This window comes from Echiichthys vipera (assembly GCF_963691815.1).
Source record: "Echiichthys vipera genome assembly, chromosome: 19".
Lineage (NCBI taxonomy): Eukaryota > Metazoa > Chordata > Actinopteri > Perciformes > Trachinidae > Echiichthys > Echiichthys vipera.
In genome coordinates this window covers 20,614,748-20,637,474 of record NC_139844.1, presented here as the reverse complement: position 1 = coordinate 20,637,474, position 22,727 = coordinate 20,614,748, and the positions used below count along the sequence as shown (strand labels likewise).

General features: G+C 40.9%; 1 protein-coding gene across 3 annotated transcripts; it reads right to left on the bottom strand.

The window, feature by feature from the left end:
• Nucleotides 1-1,153: 1,153 nt before the first annotated feature.
• On the bottom strand, nt 1,154-22,726 carry arhgap18 (Rho GTPase activating protein 18). Of its 3 annotated transcripts, none has more exons than XM_083934660.1 (18): nt 22,394-22,726; nt 13,920-14,166; nt 12,575-12,713; nt 11,182-11,264; nt 10,777-10,929; nt 9,207-9,270; nt 8,707-8,828; nt 7,464-7,535; nt 7,183-7,276; nt 6,719-6,810; nt 6,414-6,491; nt 6,073-6,232; nt 5,889-5,971; nt 5,582-5,788; nt 5,277-5,411; nt 3,946-4,067; nt 3,033-3,088; nt 1,154-2,795 (listed from the first exon to the last, which is right to left on the bottom strand). In XM_083934660.1, exons 1-18 carry the CDS (start codon nt 22,525-22,527, stop codon nt 2,704-2,706), a joined length of 2,133 nt encoding a protein of 710 aa, XP_083790786.1. In that variant the 5' UTR covers nt 22,528-22,726; the 3' UTR covers nt 1,154-2,703. The 3 variants fall into 3 exon arrangements, with proteins under 3 accessions (XP_083790786.1, XP_083790787.1, XP_083790788.1); XM_083934661.1 differs by having other exon boundaries at nt 8,707-8,825; XM_083934662.1 differs by lacking the exon at nt 22,394-22,726 and adding an exon at nt 22,250-22,374.
• Between the last annotated feature and the right edge of the window lies 1 nt (nt 22,727).

The window sequence follows — 22,727 nt, the reverse complement described above, 5'->3', positions numbered from 1 at the left end:
ATTATGCAAAAAAACCCAGTGGCGATTACATATTTTCTTTCCTATAATCTATACATATTATATTATATATATGATATATTTCCTGTATTTCAGATAGTCAAATGTTTTCTTTTGTGAGTACTTCAGATTATGTCAAACAGTCAACTGTATGTGTCAGCCCTTCTAACAAAAGTATACTAGTAAAGCTGCTATTTCAAACTTATACCACTGTTTTCAGTTGGTGGACTGGAAGGCCTTGCATCAAGTAAAGCATAAAAAACTTGCATCATGTGAGTTTATTTTTAGTAGATGTCCTTTCTGAATTAGTTGTAATGTTCTTCTGTTGCGTAATGGTTTCAGCAGCTTCAGAGTAATAGTTTCCACATCCAAAACACTTTACAACCACTCTCGGATATTATCTGGATCGACTTTACATTATACCACATGGAGAGGTGACTGCTTTGTCCCCTCTGGTGTCTGTCTCTGACCCATGGCAAGTAAACCAGTGCACTTTGGCTCAGTCCCTGTAAGCCCCACTAAAACCATTAGCACTGTGAACGTTTGACTGGCTGGGGCCATTAATTCTCACAGGAAATGATCAGAGCTGTCAGATACCTGATGGAGGGGGGAAGTTACTGTAAGGAGGTCTGCACATTTTAACTGTAGAGATTAGTGTATGAGTAGACTCTCTCACTGACCGACTTTTATTAGAATGGTCTTCCTGGAACGACGTGCAGAAGGACTTGAAATTGACCCATCTCGTAACTCTGAGGGAGTTCAAGACCATTCTAAAAATTAAAAAAAACAGAGAAATAAACTCAATCGGATTTTGTCATTGCACTATGAAATCTTGTAATTCCACTTCCTCTTTTTAATTGTAGTTGTGTAATAGTATTTTATTTGTGTTTTGTGTGTAACCATGCTGCTTTTGTGCGGCCGTCTTGGCCAGGTCACTCTTGGAAAAGGTTTTTAATCTCAATATGTTTTTTACCCGGTCAAATAAAGGATATTGATATTGATTGATTGATAGTGAGTTCGTGTGACACACAAAAAAACCCCACAATTGTTTTAAAAGTCACCAAACCGATCGGTCCTTTAGATACATAAGCACTCATACTAGCCGATGTGGTAATTCATAATGCATGTTTATTTACAGGCTGCATTAGTGGTCATTTTAGAGGCAGTAATAAGACAAAGACATCATTATTTGGAATAAAATAAAATAAAAAGTTCACAGTACACAAAATAATACAAGGCAGGAGTGACTCGGGTGAAAACATTTTCAAACAGTGACACATTATTTGTACATCACAGCTTTCCGCAAGAGAAATATCTACGATGTTTGACGCTGTTGTGCAGCTCTGATCCTGCACAAGAGAGAAACCAGGCAGAGTCAGATTAGACGACATGTTTTTATCTCTGGATTAATACAACTTTCACCAGTCTACTACATCCACTGATATCCAGACTGTGAAGGGCACAGAGCCAAAGATCCAAACGACAAAAGCTAAAAGTATTAGTGTCCAGGTACTTTGGGAACCTATCATGTGAGAGTGTATCATTGAAGAAAGGCATTTAAACAGTCAGCAATTTGCTTATTTAAAATGATCACGTACGAGTCCGACATATTTTTAAAATGAAGTCTTTGGTATAAAACTTGTCAGGCAATTTATAAATTTCATGTGAGCTAAAAATGTAGGCTATATAAGATGTGTTTGTTCCCATTTGTGTACTGGCAAGAAGCAGTTTTTGAAGACGGATCACACATTAACACACTCCAACATCAACCGTTTAAAACAAATGTACAGATGCATTAATGTACCATGGAAAATGGCGATGTCATCATTGCGTGTCGTGGTCAGCCGTCGTTGAGGCTTTAGTCTTGAGGGGACCCCCTTACGACCCTCCCTTACGTATAACTTACAGTACGGTGCTTCATCACCTCTTCTCTCTCTGACGTCACCAACCAGCCACGGACCCCCTTACGGCCACCCATTCACTCCAACGTTCATTCCCTCCTGGTTACAGTGAAGCGCTTTCATACATTCACATTATATATTGTGACCACATATTTACTTTTGAGGGCTTTTAATAATAAAATATAAATAAGTAAAAGCCTATATTCTCAATGTCTCATGTAACCGATTCATGATTTTTAACTATATCATTTCAGCTTATCACTGCAGACACAACAAAGTGATTAGTGGTAATAAATCACAGTGTACAACCGCGACACTTTAGAGTATCGCATAATATTAAGAATCACAATGTTGTGGCTCAGGTGCTGAGACAAACTAGGAGAAGTGATATATCTCCTCGTCTGTCAGGACTCCAGCGATGAGGTCTTCTAAAAAAAGAAAAAGTGGTTTTCTTTCACCTGAACACCTGTCACAATCCCAACATGTAGCACAAGGCAGGGTGGAGAAGAATGGAAAAGTTTGTGTTGTCGTCAGTCCAACACATCTTTTTCCTCTCTTTTTTCTTGTTTGACAATCTCGTTGCTCAATTAAGTGAAGAAAACAGAAGCAACACAGATTTCCCCAGAAGGGTTTCATTGGACTATTTTGTATTTTTGGCTGTTTTCCGGGCAAATCATTTGCGTGGAAGCCAACCACCTGCGTTCAAAAATCAACAAGAACTGGGTGACATCTCCTCTCAGGTGCACAAAGTGGTGAAAATCTGGAGCAGTCCATTATCTGACAGGTCACGATGGTAGGAATGAGTTTATCGCTGCGCAGCTTTGATGACCCATTCTGCTGCAGGGTTCAGCTGGAAGAGGTCTTTCATGAACGTTTCCCCATCTAGACATCTCTCCTCTGGGGGACAGCAGATGAAGAGGAGAGGGGAGTGGAGCAGAGAGAGATGCATGATGTAATTACAATAACTATAATGGATTACTGCGCTCGTCTATGGCCTTTAGACCCATAACAGCATATACATTTTATTTTTTCAACATTAAAACTGCTGGCTCACTTCTGTAGCTGGGTTAGGAGCGGATATTATACATTCTGAACAATTTAATTCATCTGATTTTTAGTAGGAGCGGGACTTACTGATGTTTCCACCAATCTCATAGAGACACAGCTCTTCTCGTTTTACTGCCACTGAACTGGGAGGACAAAGAAAGTAAGAGCAAGGATTTAAGTGAAACTATGACGTAAAATCATCACAGGGTCTTTGTCGGCAAATAAAGACAATAGAGACAGTTTTTTTTTCATGTAACAACCAATTACGGAGAAATCCCAGACAGTCGCTAACAGCCGGATGTGCTCGGGGCAGCATGATGTAAATCATAAATAAGTCATAGAGTGTGGTCTATACCTAGTCTGTAAAGTGTCCTGAGATAACTTTTGTCATGATTTGGCACTGTAAATAAAATGGAATTGAATTGAATTGAACGCATTAAAACAGCTTTTTTAACACCAACCCTCTGCAGTAGCACGAGAAGAGTCCCTACACATAAAACAAAGCACCAACAACGTAGTTAGTGAACCCAGAGTTTATAAAAGAGTGTTTTTAAATACTTACCAACTGGCCCAGGTAGCAGCTCCTCATAGTAAAGTTCATTCAAATCATTTACCAAAGTCAATCCAAAAGGAAGGAGCCCATTGATGCTTCAGTTAATGTGTAGGGTCTCTTTTCATGCTACTGCAGAGGTTTGGTGTTATTTTGAGCAGTATCAGTGGTTAGAAAAGCCGTTTTAATGCCTTCATCGTACTGCCCCGAGCTAATCAGAGTTAGCCGCATTCTGCTGTTAGTGACTATCCAGGATTTCTTGGTTAATAGTTGGTACACGGAAAAAACTGTCTCTATGGCTTATTTGACGTGTGTATTTTCCGAAAAAGACCCTTGGATGATTTTACGCCGGAATTTCATTATAAGGAGACATACAGAGAAGACGGATCTTCTATAGCCAGGAAAAAAACTGTGTGTGTATTTGTACGAGCACTTTATTATACACATTACCTGTCCTGGCTGAGGAAGCGTGTTAATACATCAGCAGCCTGCAACTCTGCAGTCAGCTGAACTGCCATGGACACTTTACTGAACTGTGGTGCTTGAACTCGAATGAATCCCTGCGAACTCTCCTGGTTGTGAAGTCAGACAAACAGAGAGGGAGAAAGAGAAACATAGAGTCAGTCACACCGCGTAAACACTTTACAATGAAACACTGTCCTCATGACACACACGACCACATGAAACAGGGACTTCCATACAACAAGAGTGTGGACTTGGATATATCCCTGCTCTACTGTTTAATAAACTCGTAACACTATTTGGTCATGCTCAGCACTCAGCTGAGCATGCAGGGTCAAGTGTTGCCGTGGTTACTCGCCCATAACTATATTGTCAAGTGTGTACGGTGTGTGTGATATTTTCAGATATTTTTAAATCCATTAGATATTACTAAATACATACACTTTTAATACCCTTCCATACAAATTTAATGTATGGAAGGGTGAAAACTATTAATGAAAAAATATAAAACTGACTCAATAAATCAACTAAAAAGCCTTTAAATATACCATGTAGACATTAATATCCCTAATTGACTAAATGTATAATACATTAAGTAAATAAATACATTTATAAAATGAATACATATATTTTTAAGTACTTTAAAAATAAATGCAACCATTAATCAAAACAAATAAAAGGGAAAATTAACAAGGAAAGGAAAGTTAATGGGGAAATTCATACAAAGGTAAATAAAGAAGCAAATTAAGACAGAAATATAAATTGAAGTCACATTTTATCAATTAATTTATTCATGCTTACACTTATTTTAATATTTTTGGTGCATGTAATGGCTTGTTAATTAATTAATTTATTTATTTTGACAGCCCTTCCTTTCTCCATAGCAACCATTGCACCATTGTTGGCTCCAGATCCTCACAAGCTGCACAATGGAAACTGAAATATACCCACAGAGGAACATTCCTTCACCATTCCTCAATAGACTCTATTGAGAATAGTGCTGCTCTACTCACACACTATTACCATTAGATAATATGTTGGGATCAAACTGTGACTACTAAGGTACTTGATTGTGTCTTACTATTTCAATTTTAGCTTTAATTTATCATCTAGCACTACCATATATGGTCATTATTAAAAGATTAAGGGACACTTTTGCTGTGGCTCTGACACCTTTACTGGTTGTTTACTGGCGATAATGAAGTTGAGGTATACAGTCGGTGCTCCACGCTGAAACAAGCTGGATATTCCAGTTCATTATCATTATCAGTATCAATAGGTCGCTGGCAGCTACATACCCACATCGTTAAAACTCCTACCTCAGGGACGGCTTTATCAGATGGTTTGTCGGTGGTCATCTTCTTCAGCAGCTTTCTCACAGCTCTCTCTTTATTTTGCTTCCGATGACTTTCCATGTTTTGATGTCTGACCTGGGTCATAATGAACTTGGGAATCTGGAGATAAGACACGCACACATGAAAAAGGGAGCTTTTATAAACTTGGTACACACCGTGCCAGCTTCCATACTTAGAAAAAAGAAAAATCTAAATTATTTGTATGTATGTCTGCCTCATCAGAATGCATCACCAAATAATAGATATTAAAAAAAAGTTGTTATCCTTACTGTCCACAGAAGATTCTGGTATCGAATCAGCAGCCGGACGATGTTGGCTGTGCTGGTTGCCATGGAGAACTCCTGTTGTTCTGTGACCTTGGAGCGAAAGCCTTTGAACATGAAGATGTTGGGCGCCATGACAACGGAGACATTGTTGAGAGTCATTTTATTCTTGGCCTGGTGGTCGCTCACACGCTGGAAAAACTCCACCAGTGCCTGGCGGAACAAACAGAAACCACATTGACCGTAGAAATAGTCAAAGGTTTCTCATTTACTGAAGCGAAACATGGAGCACCTTTCAAACTGATGCATTTACCTTCAAAGTATCCCGGTTGGCCTCAGGTAACAAAAGGACCAGCAGGTTTAAAGCTTGCAGCTGCTGCTTCTTTGTGGGGAGCTCTTTAAAAAACACACGCACACACAGAATCACTTATATCAAGTAAATGCGTCTCTAAAGCTCTTGTGTTTAAGCAGAATACTCCATGAACAGATATACTTACTGTTGACGGCAATAAATGCATTGAGATACTCCACAGTGAGCAACGGATGGGGTAACTCCCTGATGAACAGTTTCAAAAGGCTAGCAGCATCGTGCTGCTTCAGATGTTGCCATGGAAACACCCCGTCATAGAAAGAGGACTCGAGCTCCTGGCACAGTGACTGGATTTGGGACAGGTGCACATGAGCAAGCTTGTTTCACTACTTTATCAACCTCAAGGACAAGTCATGTAATCTCAACAAAACATGATGATAAGATGGAGTAAGAGTTAGCTGGTATCAACTTTTTTTTTTTACCATGCAAACACATTTTACAATGTGTCAGTCGAATGCTTTAACTCACCTTGACTCTGGTGGCCGCTCCAGGGATCCGTAGCAGCCCCTCTGTGTCTAATCCCTCCTCCTCAATGTGACTAATTAACTAGGAGTAAGAGAGAGGGACATAAAGGTAGAGAAGGTAAAGTCAGTCACTTCAGATTCAGGTGGCACTGTGTGTGTGTAATTCAAATTGTGACATTCAGTAAGATGCATTGATATATCGCTGTTGTTTGATCAGTAACTATTATAATATTCCCACATATCATAGCTGTAATGTTGAGTTGTCCATGTTTCAGACTGACGATGTGACCGGCTGAAGTGCTCACTCACCCTCTGTAGTATGAATGGCACTTTGGTCCCAGGAGCCCGCCTCTGGTCCTGATCCAATAAAGTGGCAAGGGGAACCCCAAATAGACCACTTTCTGCACACACACAAATATTTAGTGAAACAGAAATATCTTCATAAAGTCCATTAACTGTACATGTTTACCTGGAAAAAAATACCAATTTGTATTGGCTATTTCTAGTGATGTTGTGTGTATACGTATGCCTCAGTACGTGTGTGTGTGTGTGTGTGTGTGTGTGTGTGTAAATCCTCGTATTTGTTGTTTTTACTTTTCTCTTCTTAGTTTGTGTCCCTGTTCACATCCGAGTGTGCCAATTTTTGTGTGGTGAAAAAACATTTTTTATTTAGAGGAAATGTACATCTGTGTTAAATCAGTGAGTGTGTGTGTGTGTGTGTGTGTGTGTGTGTGTGTGTGTGTGTGTGTGTGTGTGTGTGTGTGTGTGTGTACCTTTAGTCTTTACTTTGACAGCTTTGTACGCCTTCAGGTCTATCCCAGCAGTGTCAAACAGAGCGGTCGACTCCACAAGCACCAATCTGCGCACCTGATCGTACATTACAAACAGAAACAGAAGACAGATGTTAAATATGACATGTTTTGTAGGAATAACCTAACTAACTGATCTCTTATAGGGCAATTTTTCTCATGAAGCTATCATATCAATATAAATCATGACATAAACAGAGACGTACATGCATCTGTACATCATATAACGCATTTGCTATACTTACCTTTTTCATATCCAGAGGAGACAGATCTCCTATTCTGGTCTGACCCGTTTTATCTCGGAGCAGCTTAAAGTTCTGGAGAGGAAAAACAAAGTTAACAAAATATATTCCTAACTGAATTTACTTCTTTATTCAACTCTGAATGTGGGCTGTGACTATACACCTTTTATGACAAAGCACAGTGGACTTGAATCTGTTATACCAGCTTCAACCACCAGACGGCACTACAGACCAGCGCTCAAACCGCTCGCTCGCACACACACACACACACACACACACACACACACACACACACACACACACACACACACACACACACACACACACACACACACACACACACACACACACACACACACACACACACACACACACACACACACACACACACACACACACACACACACACACACACACACACACACACACACACACACACACACACACACACACACACACACACACACACACACAGCTTTCTGCTGACATGCAACACAACCAACCAACCAACCAACACTATGCCATAATGCATGAGTCAAAGTCTAAGTAAGTATCACTAACTATACATATGATATTCTACGTGTATGTTGTTGGATTGCACATATACATTTCATTCTCTGCTCTATATCCCGTTTTAATCGCCTTACAGGCCAAATGTTGACATAGCAACACAATAAAACAACCTATTATATATATTTTCAGCACAAGCTGTAGCCATGTAGACCCACGACAGAACATAAAAATGTAAAACATGTGCTCATGAAGAAGATACATCTCTTGTTGTAAAACTGTAAAACATCCAATGCCTCTGTAGGATCCAACTATTTTCAGAAGTAATCTGATTGCATTACATTCAGGTGCAACAAAGGCATTTTGTCACACCTAAAAGTGCAAAGTGAGCAGTAAAACAAAGAAATCCTGCGCAGTAAGGTGCTTAAATGACTGTTGTCAGGTGTCTGTCTCTGCTATCTCTGGTAATCATTGACCTACAACTATTAATAAGTTATACAAGCTCTAAAATAATGCTTCACTAAAGAATGCAAACGGTAAGAGAGCTTATTCAAAGTGGCGTTAATTTACTGCGTGCACTTTATTCACTCTAGCTACACCACTGGCTCAGTGCATCAGTAAAGAAACAAAAAGCTGAGGACGTGGATGTGCACATACAGTAGTGTGTGTGTGTGTGTGTGTGTGTGTGTGTGTGTGTGTGTGTGTGTGTTTGTGTGTACACAGGTGTGTGACTCACCGGTAGTTTGTCGTCAGGTGAGTTAGGGCTAGTGGTGACCTTTAAGTTTTGATGGTTGTCCCTGTAACTGAGCGCCTGCTCTGAAAACGCCACTTCAACGTTCAGTTCTGTCTCGGTTTCTGCTGAAACACACAAAGAAATAAAAGATAAGACCGCACAAGTAGAGAAGCACAAATGTGTTTATGTCGGCATAGTGCAGTCGTGTATACGCGAAGGCTGACAATAAAAATGTGCTTTTCTGTAGTTAATAACACAGTGCTTAGGTCAGAGGAATGGGAGGCTGTGTGTGTGTGTGTGTGTGTGTGTGTGTGTGTGTGTGTGTGTGTGTGTGTGTGTGTGTGTGTGTGTGTGTGTGTGTGTGTGTGTGTATCTGTGAGATGCTAGTCAGAAATTTATTTGGGCCACAGTTTGTCATTCTCCATGGTGACTCATACTATACGTGTATGTGTGTGTGTGTGTATGTGTGTGTGTGTGTGTGTGTAGGAGTTTTTTGCACACACCAGCTGAAGCCACATCTTTTTGTCCATTCTCACTTCCCCCTTTGAGTTTACTAGGCTCCCCATCCTGCAGAACGCAGAGACAGATACAGTTAAGTGTACAGAACACAGCGTAATGTTCAACAGTCACAAATGCACACAGAGCTCCCCCTCTCTGTTTCATTTTTCATGTTACATATTATCTTGTCTGTTAATTAGTAGACAAACTGTGCGTCCAAGTGAAAAATGTGCAAGACTCTTGGTTCGAAACAGTTTATTCTGCTGACCAGAGTAGTCCAGGGCAGCAGTAGCACCTTTTGCTTCTACCCAAACCAATACACATATATTTTCAAATTATTGAATATGAATCCGGTGAATTGAAGGGAGCTGATTTTGCACTCATGGAGTAGGATTTGGCAGTGTAAAAGAAAAAGTGCTTGGTGATTGGTAACTTATTTTCCACCATACTTGAGAAGTAACAACAAATGCACATCCAGCAAAGTTGTGACCACTTCCTTTGTGGTTAAAAAAAAGGATATGTCTCATCTGTGTGTTGTGGTGGGATGTTCCCTTCATGCTATCGAAGGAGGAAGAGTTCATAAAAGAAAAAAACTGTAGCAATGCCATATCAATTTCTTTTTTTCGTCACTTATCCGACATGATTTCCTGTCTCGCTTACGGTTACAGATAGAGACAGGCCTCAATTTACGCAGTTCTGAAAATAAGTTTTGGGGAAAATTGGAACTACATGTAATTGCTTTCTTGCTGAGAAAAACAATAATACGCAAATGTCTATCCAGTACATATACAGTGAGGTTACAACCAGCAGCTGGTTAGCTTAGCTTAGCATAAAGACTACGCCTTAACAATAGTGTCCAGTGAGCTAGAGGTTGGATTTTGTCACTTTGGACACAGCCAAGCTAGCTGTTCCAGGGAGCGTACTTATGTTCCCCTGGTCTTATGTTCCCCGCTTTGTATGTGACCGAGGAACAAAGGACCCTTTTTTTTAAAAAAAAAAAGGTCAGATCAATGTTCCCCGCTTTTTACAGAGGGCCTTTGTTCCCCGGTTGGTTATTTTTTCCACAATCAGTGCCGAATTTCCCTGCAAATAGGCTTATGTAGACCCTATCACTACCCCCTAAACCTGACCCTAACCATAACCTCTAACCCTAACAAAATGCTAAATTAAATCAGCTGAGGCTTATGCCACCGGGGAACATAAAACCCGGGGAACATAGGGATGACCCTGTGTCCAGTCTCTATGCTAAGCTAAGCTAAACTGCTGTTAGCTCTACCTTCATATTTAGCACGAGTGGTATCAATCTTTTCAATTAATTCTTAGCAAGGTGAACAAGCACATTTTCCAAAATGTATAACAATTTTTTTTAATTATGTCTTAGTGAGTTACACATATTATCATGTTTGAAAAGTGATTGATTTTAACCAGCGTCACCGTTTACAGCAAATGAAGCAAAGTAGCTGAACACTTGTAAATGTAATTTCTCTGACCTATAAAGTTTATTCTCTCAGATATTCTTTCACGTTGATTAAATAAAATGTGTTTGCGTTCATATGCGTGTGTGCCTCTCCTAACCTTTTCAGGAGGTCTGAATATATCCCTAACATCAGGAACGTGTTGCCGGTTTCGTCGCCGTAGCAAAGTCTGCTGTAGTGATGTCACGCGACGTTCTACAGCAGCCGCCTGAGATCTGGTGAGTGTGGACAGGAACACCGCGCTGTCTTCTTCCTGTCAATGAGTCAATCACACACAAGCAGGAGTCAATATATGGTATCATATCCATACAGTGTATCCCTCCACCTAAGTAATGCCTTCTTCGTCTCTTCATCAAACACATTCTTACTCATATAAGAAGGCTGCAAAGCATGGCATAAGTAAATAGTTCATGCTCACTGAAAAATGTGAACTGCAAATATGAAACTGATAAACTATGACTCAACCTAGACTAACTATTTAAATAATGGGATAGATGATTGACACCTGATCCTGGTCAGCTGCTAGTGAATCATCAAACAGCCGTGCTAGCCCCGCCTCTGTAAGCCACGCCTCCTCCTGTTCGCCTTCTGAAAGAGAAAACGAGAGGGAAAAACAAAAAGGATAAAGGAATTTGATTATTTGAACTGTGTGACTCAAAATGAGGGAAAGGTGGAGATAGATATGGGCAGATACAGAAGCCTCTCTGTATCTCCATGTAAAACTTCTACAGGTGCAGGAAAGGGAAGTGTAACCCCATAAAGAGCAGGACAAACATACTGCACTATACAGGAAGTGTGTGTTTGCTCCAGAGAACAATTGTCTTCATAAACAGGCTAAATAAGACTCACAGACATACACACAAGAGCTGCATTTATAAAAGGAGACACAGAGCTCGTCCGTAAGAGTCTAAGCTGGCTGATTTTTGAGAAACACCCTCTACATTTCATAGCCAGCTCTCACTTCAAAACATGTGACACTAAAATACTACTACAATTTAAAGCAATTCTTACATTCCTGGAATTTTTACACTTTTCTTTTGTATACTTAAAATGCTCATAATAAGCGTATGGAACACTAAAATGTAAAATAATCCACCAGGTGCAAAAATATTAAATTTTCTTTTATTTCTGATAAAAGTCTGACCAATCATTTTATTAGATCTGAATAAAAGTATTTGCCACGCTTCCTGCCTGTCATCCGTCGCTCTGTTTCACTTGCGCTGCTCATGCTGCATTCCAGTGTCATGGGAAGTCCGAAGTTTGGGACCTCCAACTAAGCAAAGTGCACTGTAACGTCTGTCAAAGTAGAACCTTCTTCAATCAAATTAGGGGTGGATCGATTTCCCTCAAATTCGCTATTAGGAGATTCCACTTTGACAGGCATTCCAGTGCACTTTGCCTAGTTGGAGGTCAGAAACTTTAGACTTCCCATGGCACTGGAACCACGCAGCATTACTCTCTCACCGCACGTGTCGGGGAGGAAGAAGGGTCAGTGGTCAGGCAGGGGGAAGATGGTGGGACTTTCAAGGGAAGCGCTGTGAGACATGCAAGAAAGGTAAGAATTGCTTTAAGTTATGTAGACAAGGACGCAAAGTGACCAAAGTCTGAGTATCTTTCTCATATGTAGGAGGGGTGGGGAGCATATTTTTGTACATGTCTGCGCCCAGGGGCCCACTGCCTCACAGTCCATGCATGTCTGGAACCAGACACATGCCCAAACTAGCCTGTGATCAATCCCTGCCGCTACATTTTCTTTTCTGTGAGCAGAATTCTAGTTAAAAAAAAATGAAAAGTAAAAATATACAATGTGAAATGTCTGTCTGTGGACACTAACAGATGAAATAAAAGGAAAAATGTGCGTCTCTTTCAGGTCCATCCATGGACACGGTGTATCCTACCCTCAGGAATTTTCTGCTGCTCCTCCTCTTGCACCTCCCCTTCTCCTCCACCCTCTCCCCTCCCTGCTCCTCCGCCTGAGCGAGAGATGTTCTCCACCTCCTTCCAATAGTCGTCCATCTCCAACTCGTCCAGAGAGTCCTACGGGACGTGACGGTACACAAAGATACATATATATATACAGATGAGAATGTCACCATTTAGTTTCAAGTTCCCGTTCCTGTTTCATATCTTTCCTATGCTGAACAGTTTTGTTGATCAGATATGATGCACAGGAAACAAAAAACAAGATTTACAGCCGGTTTGAACAAGTCTCAGAAGTGGCTGTGCAGCTTCTCTCAGACACTCGCACACACACACACACACACACTTCACAAAAAACCCCATCTGAAACAGACATCAGATCATGTTTCTCCCGTTCTCTCTGCTTTTCCAAAAAAGGCATTTCTTTTGAGTTCAGTTGTTGGATTATTACTGAGTCTCCATGCTGTTGTTGAGCCAACCCTCATTTCTCAGAGCTTTCACCATTGAGACTAAAAGTACAGCCTCCCCGACAGCTGTAAATTACTGAAAACGTACGAGGGACAACAATTGGATGCCTGCCAACCGAACCCCCTGTAAAATTTTAACAGTCACGATTAAGACATTTATAGCAGACATTCTTATCCAGGAGAAAAGGTTGTTGCCGGTGAATCCCACCACCACTGATAGTGTGAAGTGAAAGGCAAAAAACGGCTGGGTTGATAATTAACATACAGGCATTACTATTTATGGAAGGCAAACGATATAGTCAGAAAATATGTCGTTTATTTAATGGGACGATATTATTTGGTCCCATAATTATGTTCATTTTCAGGTTCATGTTTGAATTTTTGGGGGGTTTCTACTAGAACATATTTACATGCTTTAATGTTCAATAAGAGGTTATTTTCTCATACTGTCTGTCTGAATATACCTTTATTCTCCCTCTGCCCGAAACACTCAGTTTTAGTGCTTTAAGTCATGGGTGTCAAACTGATCCAGTAAAGGGCCGTGTGGCTGCAGGTTTTCAGTCCAGCCAAGCAAGAACACACCTGACTCGACTTACTCAATCACCTGAACTGTCTTCACACAGTTGATTTGTTGGACCAGGTGTTTTTTGATTGGTTGGAATGAAAACCTGCAGCCACACGGCCCTTTACTGGATCAACTTGACACCCATGCTTTAGGTGGTCTCTTTAAGCCTCACCCTTGTTACACAGAACCATCGTGTACAGTGCAGAAACACTCAATGACCTCTTTTGCACCTCTTTTAAGAAAATCTGCTCACAAGTGACACATTTCATGGCTCATCATTCCCAAGCCTACCTGAGAGTTGCAGCGCTGACATGGCGGCCGCGGCCTAGACCTGGAATTGGGACTTTGCCTGGGGCTGGAGCCTAGCTTCGGGCTGGAGTAAGGCTGGGCCCGGGAGCAAGCGGGAACGCTCGGGTTGAGTAGTGACGGTGGGTCAGCGCTGGCGGTTTTTGTAGCGCTGGTGGTAGTGGAAGGTCCAGATCTGTCTCCAGGCTGTGTGTTCTGGTTCTGTTGAACAGTGTACTGGCCAGTTCTGCGGCTACGGGCGACACAGACATGTAAATCAGACACTTAGAAAGATTCAAAATCTGGTGATCAATTGATCCTCAAAACTTGTCCGATATCCCCAAACAAAACTTTGAATCTTTATTTAGAAGTTGCCATAATGGCCTCACTTATAGCTGTGCATGTGAGGTTATGAAAGATGCCTCATACCAGCACCTATCATAAAAATATTACTAGATTATTAATGTTGAGATCATCTGACAACCAGTTGTGTTGTGCTCAGTGAGGAGGTGTGTATGCAGCATGTATCTTCGCTGTTGATTTATATTTATCTTGCAGTGGCAGAGACAGAGACAGCTTTTGACACAAACGGTCAGTGAGTCAGGCTCCCAGATGACCCAGCAGCATGTTGGATTCCCGGCAGTCAGCTAATGAGGATGACATTAGCAGGAACTAAGAATAGCAGCTCTCACACAGCCAGCTCATCTCAGCACACAGTATACCAGTGTTGTTTAGCCTGGCTAAGGTAGTGTGAACCATTAGTGCCAGTTGATATACAATTAGGATGAGCTCAAGGAGGCCGTCCAGCTGTGATTAATGACTATCTAGCCTAATTCATTTAATCTGTACAGCAGAGGTTGGCAGCCTTTTTGATATTAAGTGAAAATAACAGTAAGCTTGCCATCCTCTACCCCAGAGATCTTCAACAGGGGGTCCTCAGAGTTACTGCAGGTCCGCCTAATTGTTTGATGATCTTTCCAGCGTTTTTTTACCCAAAAATATGTCTGAAAATATACATTGACATGAATGCAACGTTACTTTTTAGCAAAGATACATTTGTGAAAGAGTAAATAAATACATTTACAAATACCTGATGATAGGTTTACTGGCTTATAGGCACTTAGGTAGCCACTAAGGTAGCCATGCACAGATACAATTGAGCTGAAGGATTCAATGTGCCTTCCAAGTCTATGTTTAACATTAACATATGGTGTAGAAATATATGAATATGTTAATAATGATCATTGTAAAATCTATTGTATGCACCATAAAAAGCTGTGTGTATAGGCTTTAGTCCATCCTAGATGGTAGGCCCAGTTTAATATGCAACTCAATTTAATACAATATTTGTAGAAGGGGTCCCTGCTTCGTCTCTCTTTCAGACCCCTGCTCTGCCAAATCTGCTCAGACAGTGTTACTTTCCCCCCACCCGTGCTGCATTCTGTAAAAATTTCAATGAGTACCAGCCATTCTTTGCATATTGCAGATGTGAAAGAGGTCACCTGGCATATGGAGGTCATGAGATCACTTCAGCATTTCCAAAAAACTCTCTTGCACACTTATTGCTAGTGTGCCATCGGTTAAGCTAGCGTGTGCCCAACGTTGCCGACCTCTTGCTCCACAACACAAACACACGGCTGCTGTTGCCAACACTGCCTTTAGTAGGACTCCTCCTTCTACTGTACTTTGTATTGTCATAGTATTTTAACAACATTCGAAAGAGTGACGTAAACAAACTGTTCGAAATGCATTACCTCAGGGCATTTGCCACAGTTGTCCACGATATGAACAATAGAAGTGCCATTAAAATATAAAGTGAGGCTGTCGGAAAATCATAACAAAAAAACATGTGTGTGTTTTAATACGTGTCTTATTGCATTGGCTTTGCTGATGTCCGACTGAATGTCCCCTTTGTTGTGACAGGAAGTTACATCTGACACAGCACATTCTCTCTCTCTCTCTCTCTCTCTCCGTTTCTCTTCCACTTGAAGCGATAGAGTTATTATGGAGAGAGCAGCTCCACTAGTTATCTGTCTCTATCTGTAGTTAACCCACTGTCAACACTGGTAATCACCAGTAAGGCTCACTTTTCCAAAACACAGCTGCATATTTGTCGGGGGGACTGTTGAAAAGTTGAGCCTTCCCCCAGTAACAAGTAAGTCCAGCTGTGATGAAAGGAAATAAATGACCCTGTGAGGCTGACAGGGAAGTCAGGCTCACCAGACTTGATGTTTCAAATTAATTAGTTTGGAATTATCACGCAGCATTACCCTGAGGGTTCACACTGAGTGGACGCCACATACCGCAGCAGACTTCCTGTCACACACATACGTTTGCACACTGTACGTAGTTATAATGCCATAAAAAAAAACACAGGTAAATATAGACACTCACTTTGATCTGGTTATAACAAAGAACATTGGGTATTTTAACAACAATTGACAATCCTTTCCTTCCTTCCACCAATCTCCTTTCTTTCCCTCTCCTCCTCCTCATCCATTTCCTCTCCTCCTACACTTCGCCTGGGACTTTCCTTCTCCTTCTGGTCTTTGGTATTTTACTCGTTTTCCTATACCTCACTCTTCTTATGATACCACATCCTCCTTCCATTAGTCTCCGCTCTGTCTCTCTTTGTTTTAAAAAATAGCAAACTTAGCAGGTCATTCCCCTGACGTATGTCCACTGCCCTACGACAGCCTCATCTATTGAAACGTTTTCATTTGGGAGGAATGGCAAACATTCCTTGTTTTCTGATATACTTCAGAAGATTTGTTTAACTTGGAAGCAGATTTAAACCCTGGCACACACACACATGAACTCATAGGATGAGTTAATCATTTACCTTCATCCAGAGCTACAGTATGAGGAACAGTTTGACGAAACCATAAATCAAAGATCAGCAAACACACACACATACACACACACACACACAAACATACTATGAGTTTGTCAGTGGTGGGAGTTCAAATTATTGAAGAGATTAAGCAGTGGTTTATTCATTCAGCTACAGTATATTTGCAAGTGGGTAAAGTATGGAACTTTGTATCTACGTGTTCACACTGATTCTACATTGAACTATTTTCAGCCATGTTAATGGGGTGACCACGTGCTCCTGTTGGTTGGACCTACACTGAACTATCTCAACAACTCTTGCATGGATTAACGTTTTATACAGACATGACTGCCAGTTTGAGGTTGACATTTGGGGTTTTGAGTAATATTATTATTGGATGGATAGTAAATAAATGAATTAAATTTGGTGCACAAACTGATGTCACCCTCATGACCAGTTGTAATCACTTTAAATCAATTTTTCCTCTAGCACCATCATCAGGTCAAAACTTTTATCCGCCCAATAATTTGGTTTATGACAAAAACTTGCCAAAGTGATTTGCATCAGCCTCACCTGTACTTGTGTGTAGTGCTAATTAGTAAATGTTCTAATGCTAACACGCTAAACTAAAATGGTGAACATGGTAACCATGCTAGCATCAGCATTTGGCTCAAAGCCAACTGTGTCTAAGTATACGTAGAGCGTAACGTAACGTAGAGTTAGTACATTAGTAATTTGTTTCAGGTTATTTTACGTATTGTGAACATTTAGAGCCGTGTGGAGGCAATACCACCCAAGTACAGAATTTTCCGATTTGTTCCATGGCACAAAATGAATCTTTAAAAAGGTGGTTGCTAACAAGCAGCTAAATAAGAGATAAGACAGAACTTTATTCATTCTGAAGGAAATCCCTGCACCAGACCGCCCCCAAATCACAGCAAATGAAAGCGAAATCAGTCAGTAGCTTAAGGTGGTGACGTAAAGGTCACTGTATTTGTACTAGCGCCTTTCTAGTTTTCTGACTACTCAAGGCGCTTTTCCACTACTTGTCACATTCATCCATTCACACAGATGCCCAGCATCTAATCTAACCATTCCCATGCATAGCACAAGGAGCAATTTGGGGTTCCGTGTAATGCCCAAGTGATGTAGCTCGTTTATTGCCTCACGTTAGCTTTCTACTTCTGTCGATTGCATTTTTGCTTTAAAAATCGCAAAAGTTCTCTTCTGTGAAGATTATCTTGCTGAACAAAAGTAAGTAGTAAAATGTTTACATACAGAGCTTTTTTTTTTTTAATCCTCGACCCTGCAGCACTGCCTCACAGAGCTGCTAGCATGACTGTAAACTGTCCTTTTTTCAGAACCATGGATGGTTTACATGCTGTAGTTTACTGGTAGTTTGTGTTTTTGTAAATATATTCAAATATAGTCCAAATAGTCTATGTCTTATATACCACAAAGATCCAAAGCTGACAAGAACTAGGTGTAGCTATTGATTGGAGACAGAAGACTGTGACCTCTCATTTTTAATAAAACTACTGTACGATCCTGCAGTAGAAAAATATTTACAACCATGTTAAAAATTAAGCCTGCAAGCTGTTAAGTAATTGTTGAACACTCAGCGATTTGTCGACCTCAAAAGCAAGACAGCCATGCTTCCTCTGAGTGAAGTGGTCATGATGCTGAGGTTTGTGTGTGTTTCTGGAGTGTGGCTACAGCAGTTAATGAGTTACAGAAGTGCAGAAAAACACGCACAATTATGCAAACAAATTATTCAAAGCCCTACACACAATAGTACACATGACTTAGCTCTCTTATACACACACTCACAGAGGTCAGGTGAGCTGCCCTTGTGAGTAAAACAAACATATTCTCACTGTGGCACACTTTCACACATACTCTACGTGCACAAATGACCTTCAAAAGGAAACAGTGCTGCAGCCGTGTAATTGTTCTACTCTTTGTACCTTTATCCGCATACCTTTTATCACCTGCTTAGAGCTGTCAACATAGAAAGAGGGAGTGTGTGTGAGTGTGAGTGTGTGTGTGTGTGTGTGTGGGGGGGGGGGTATTAATCAGAAAAGAACAAGTTGAGCACTGATGAGTTGAATATGAGTCAAGATCAGAGGAAGTGAACTCAGTCGACTATTCAAGCACACATGACCGGAGTCTGTTTATAGAGCACCACTCATTGATAAAGATGCCAACTAAAATGCCATTCAGTTAAAGGTCCCATGTTGTAAAAAAGTATTTTTTGATTAATAACACTCATGTCTGTGTGGTAAATATTAAGCTACAGACAGCAGCTGCATAGCCTAGCTTAGCACAAAGATTGGAAGCAAGGTAAACATCTAGTCTGGCTCTGTCCAGAGGTAACAAATCAGTCCATCAGCGCCTCTAAAATCTCACTTTTGTTTGAAGAACCAAACCAAAATGTTTGTAGTAGTTGTCAAATGAACAGGCAGCTTTATATACTGTATATTAAACAGACATGAGTGAGCTGTATCAATCCTCTCATCTAACGCTCAGTAACAGAGTGTGCTCAGAAATTTCCCAAAATGTAAAAAAAGAATCCTATTACACAGTGCATATTATGCTCATTTTCTGGTTCATAACTGTAATTTGTGTTTCTACTAGAACATATTTACATGATTTAATGTCCAATGATTGCTTTAATTGGTCATGTGTGGTCTTCCACATCTGCGCTGCAGCTGGGGAATGACTGTAGCGGCGCTGTAGCGGTACTTTCTAACTATATATAGTACAGTTGTGATATAACAAACGCACAAATGTCCTGACGCTGGCATAGTTTCTGAATATGTGTCCATTTATCAGTGGATTCAGCGTTTTGATATTTGTTTTGATTTGGCAGCATCATAAAGTGAACAATGGGCAGCTGAGGATGTTTTTCAGCCAACATAAGAAGGGGAAAAGGATGACAATTGTGTGTGTGTGTGTGTGTGTGTCTGTGTGTGTGTGTTTGACGCCCATTCATATCCACAGGTGCCAGCTGCCCTCTGTGAAAAACAGAGGCTGCCTCTGTTCCCCCTCTCTCACAGTCACTGGTCTCAGCAATGACCAACTGGTTGAATAAATCATCCGCGTTGAGTGATGAATCATTTTATAGATCGTTCTGCCTCCATCCCTGTCAGGCACCACATTTCTAATGTTTAGGGTCTGTCTGTCTTGCCCTCTGTTTCTCTGTTCTTTTTCTGCTCATTTATAGTCGTCAGCTTTACTCGATGATTGTTTGGTTGCGGCCCATGCTGGTCTTGCATCTTGTAATCTTTCACAGCTTGTCTTCCTTTCTGCAGATGTAATTTCCTGTGCAGGATTGTATTTCTGCTGTGGGGTCAGGCTGTCTGTTGCATCCCAGAGCGAGTTCATTTGAACCATGTCTATCCCCTGACTAGAAGTCACACTCGTATAATTGCTCGGGGAAGCGGTGGTTACTACACAACAATGGAAAAACAACAGGAGCATGCTTCCCTTTAGCTAAAAGCTGCACTTCTCTTTCTCAGAACGCCTAAACGACAATATGCGAGACGTAACCTAAGGCTCATTAGGTCGGATGTCCACTGCTGGTAACAAGCCAGAAGCTTTCAGTCCATCCGTCTGTCTGTCTGTCTGTGTCTCTCTGTCTCTCATTTCCTAACTAGGGGGAAACAATGACCACAAAACTAAGCCTTCACATCAACCTAGACAGGACACACACACACTCTGCCATGGGAGGTGAGACAAAGAGAGGCTGTAACATGATGCTGTTATTTTCTAGTTAGCTGGACAAGCCATCTGGAACACACACACACACACACACGCATGCATATACTGTATATACACACACAGAGGTAGGTGTGTACGTCTGAATGCCAGCTGGACTGTTGCTCTGTGAGTTGCTTACTTTCACCACACCACGGTTGTTGACAACAGCTGTTTGCTGATCTAAACATGTGCAGGACACACACACGGCCAGCTCGCCCTGGACGAATAAACAAGTGTGCTCTGTTATAAATAAAACACTGTAATTATAGGGTTTCCAGGTGAGCCAAGTTCCCATTCGGTGTTTCCTCAGTGTCGTCATTAATGAAATGGAGAAACCTAACAAATGAAGATGCTTCTATAACGCTCAGGGTTCACTGAACAGTTTCAGGAGTGTCACGTCCTTCCACCACCGTCAGAAAAACACCAAATGAGGGAGTGTCTTTTGGAAGAATGGGGTTCATCCCAACGCTACAGTTCCTGAGAATCTAAAGCATTGGTGCTGTTCCGTTATGGATGCTCCAAGTGGCCTAACGCCGTATTAAGAAACTTACTTTTTTCTTTTATTTATACCCATCTGTACATTTTCCTGCCACAATATTATACATTATACTACACATTAAATGATAAGTTGATCGTTTAAGTAAAAAAAAGCTGAACATTTGCTGGTTTTAGCTTCTGTAATGTGATGACTTTGTTTTATTTCACTCAAAACTGCAAAATCTTGAAGGTTTTGGAGGGTAGACATCTCAGGATGACACATTGGGCTGTGAGAATGTGCAATGATGTGTATTTTTCACTATTTTAATAGACTAAATGATTAATTGCATTCAAATGAAAATAAGAAGTAGGTCCACTTGAAGCCCTGGAACATTATATTATACTGCATTGAGTGACATCAATCACTTAAAACTTCTTTTAACCTTCCTTACAGTTGTTTTCCGCGTAAGGGTTGAAAGTAAAGCTATGTTTTGAATATTGATTACTCTGTTGATTATTTCCACAATCAATAATGTGCAAAAATGGAAGAAAGTGGCAAATCCTCACATACAGGAGCAGGGACCATCAAATAGTTGGCAAATATTGTTCCTATTATTCTTATATTTTATATTTCCCTGTGTTTACATTGTTCATATTTTTCTATATGTCCTTCTTTATCTTGTTTGTTACAATGTATTGTTTATTATTGATGCTTCTATGTTTGCTATCAACTTTGCTGCTGTAATAAGGAAATCTCCCCCTTGTGGGACTAATAAAGGATCATCTGATCTTATTTCCTGTTGAGAATGACATAGCCTAAATGACTGATTGATTATAATAGTTGCTGATAACTTTTATGTTGATTGACTGATTAACTGACTAATCTACAGCTCTGCATACTGTACTTTCAACCATGGTCCAACGACGAGTGGCTACTTCATATTGCAAACACACTGATTCAGAGCAATATTGTTTGTTACACTGCATAATCCAGGAGAAAAGAGGATCATGCAACTGTGGTGGGTTAAGGAGTTAGAAAGGCAACCTTGCAAAAAAAAAAAAAAAAAAAAAAATCTGGTCTGGTGGTACAAAGTCAAGGTTAACCTGCTGATTAGGAATGTGGTAAAGGAAAAACATAACCCAAGGCCAAAGGAGGGCGGAGTTGGGAGTCATCGTGGCAACAAACAGTGCAAAGCTGCAGTGAAGCGAGTTCTGCTGTGCAGTTGCAGGATGCGTCAAACACACAGAAGGATGGAGAACTTACTGTGCGCATAAAGGTAAAGAATGAAGTGAACAACTCTGTCCATGTGACCTTTGCTCGCTTGCATTCACACACATTTAGCTGCTGCTGCTGCCCTCGTTTTAAAGCGCCATGTCCCAACTAAACACACTCCCCCATGTGTCCCACCTGTTCACGGAGGTCTCGTGGTCCTGGGCTGACGCACAGCTCGAGGCGCACGGTCCAGTTTTGGGCAACAGTTCCGCGTTGCTGTGGTAACCCGTTAAAACCACTCCCTGGGACTGCTGCTGCTGCCGACTCATGTTTCTCCTCCTTTTCTTCTTTCTTCTCGTGCTTCACACACACACACACACACACAGCTGACCTCCACTCACTAACTGATGTGTGATCCACCTATAAATATAAAGTCCTTCTATCTGTCAGTGCTTTCCATGGCTGGACTGTTATGCCGCCGACTCATTCTGACATCAAAACTCTCCTCCTTATTCTTTCCCTCCGTCAC

Coding starts and splice junctions, on each gene's coding strand:
- arhgap18 (XM_083934660.1), bottom strand. CDS start 22,527: ATGAGTCGGCAGCAGCAGCAGTCCCAGGGAGTGGTTTTAACGGGTTAC. Junction 10,930..11,181: donor TAGCAGCTGACCAGGATCAG/GTGTCAATCATC, acceptor ACTCATTGACAG/GAAGAAGACAGCGCGGTGTT. Junction 4,068..5,276: donor CTGATAAAGCCGTCCCTGAG/GTAGGAGTTTTA, acceptor CTTCACAACCAG/GAGAGTTCGCAGGGATTCAT.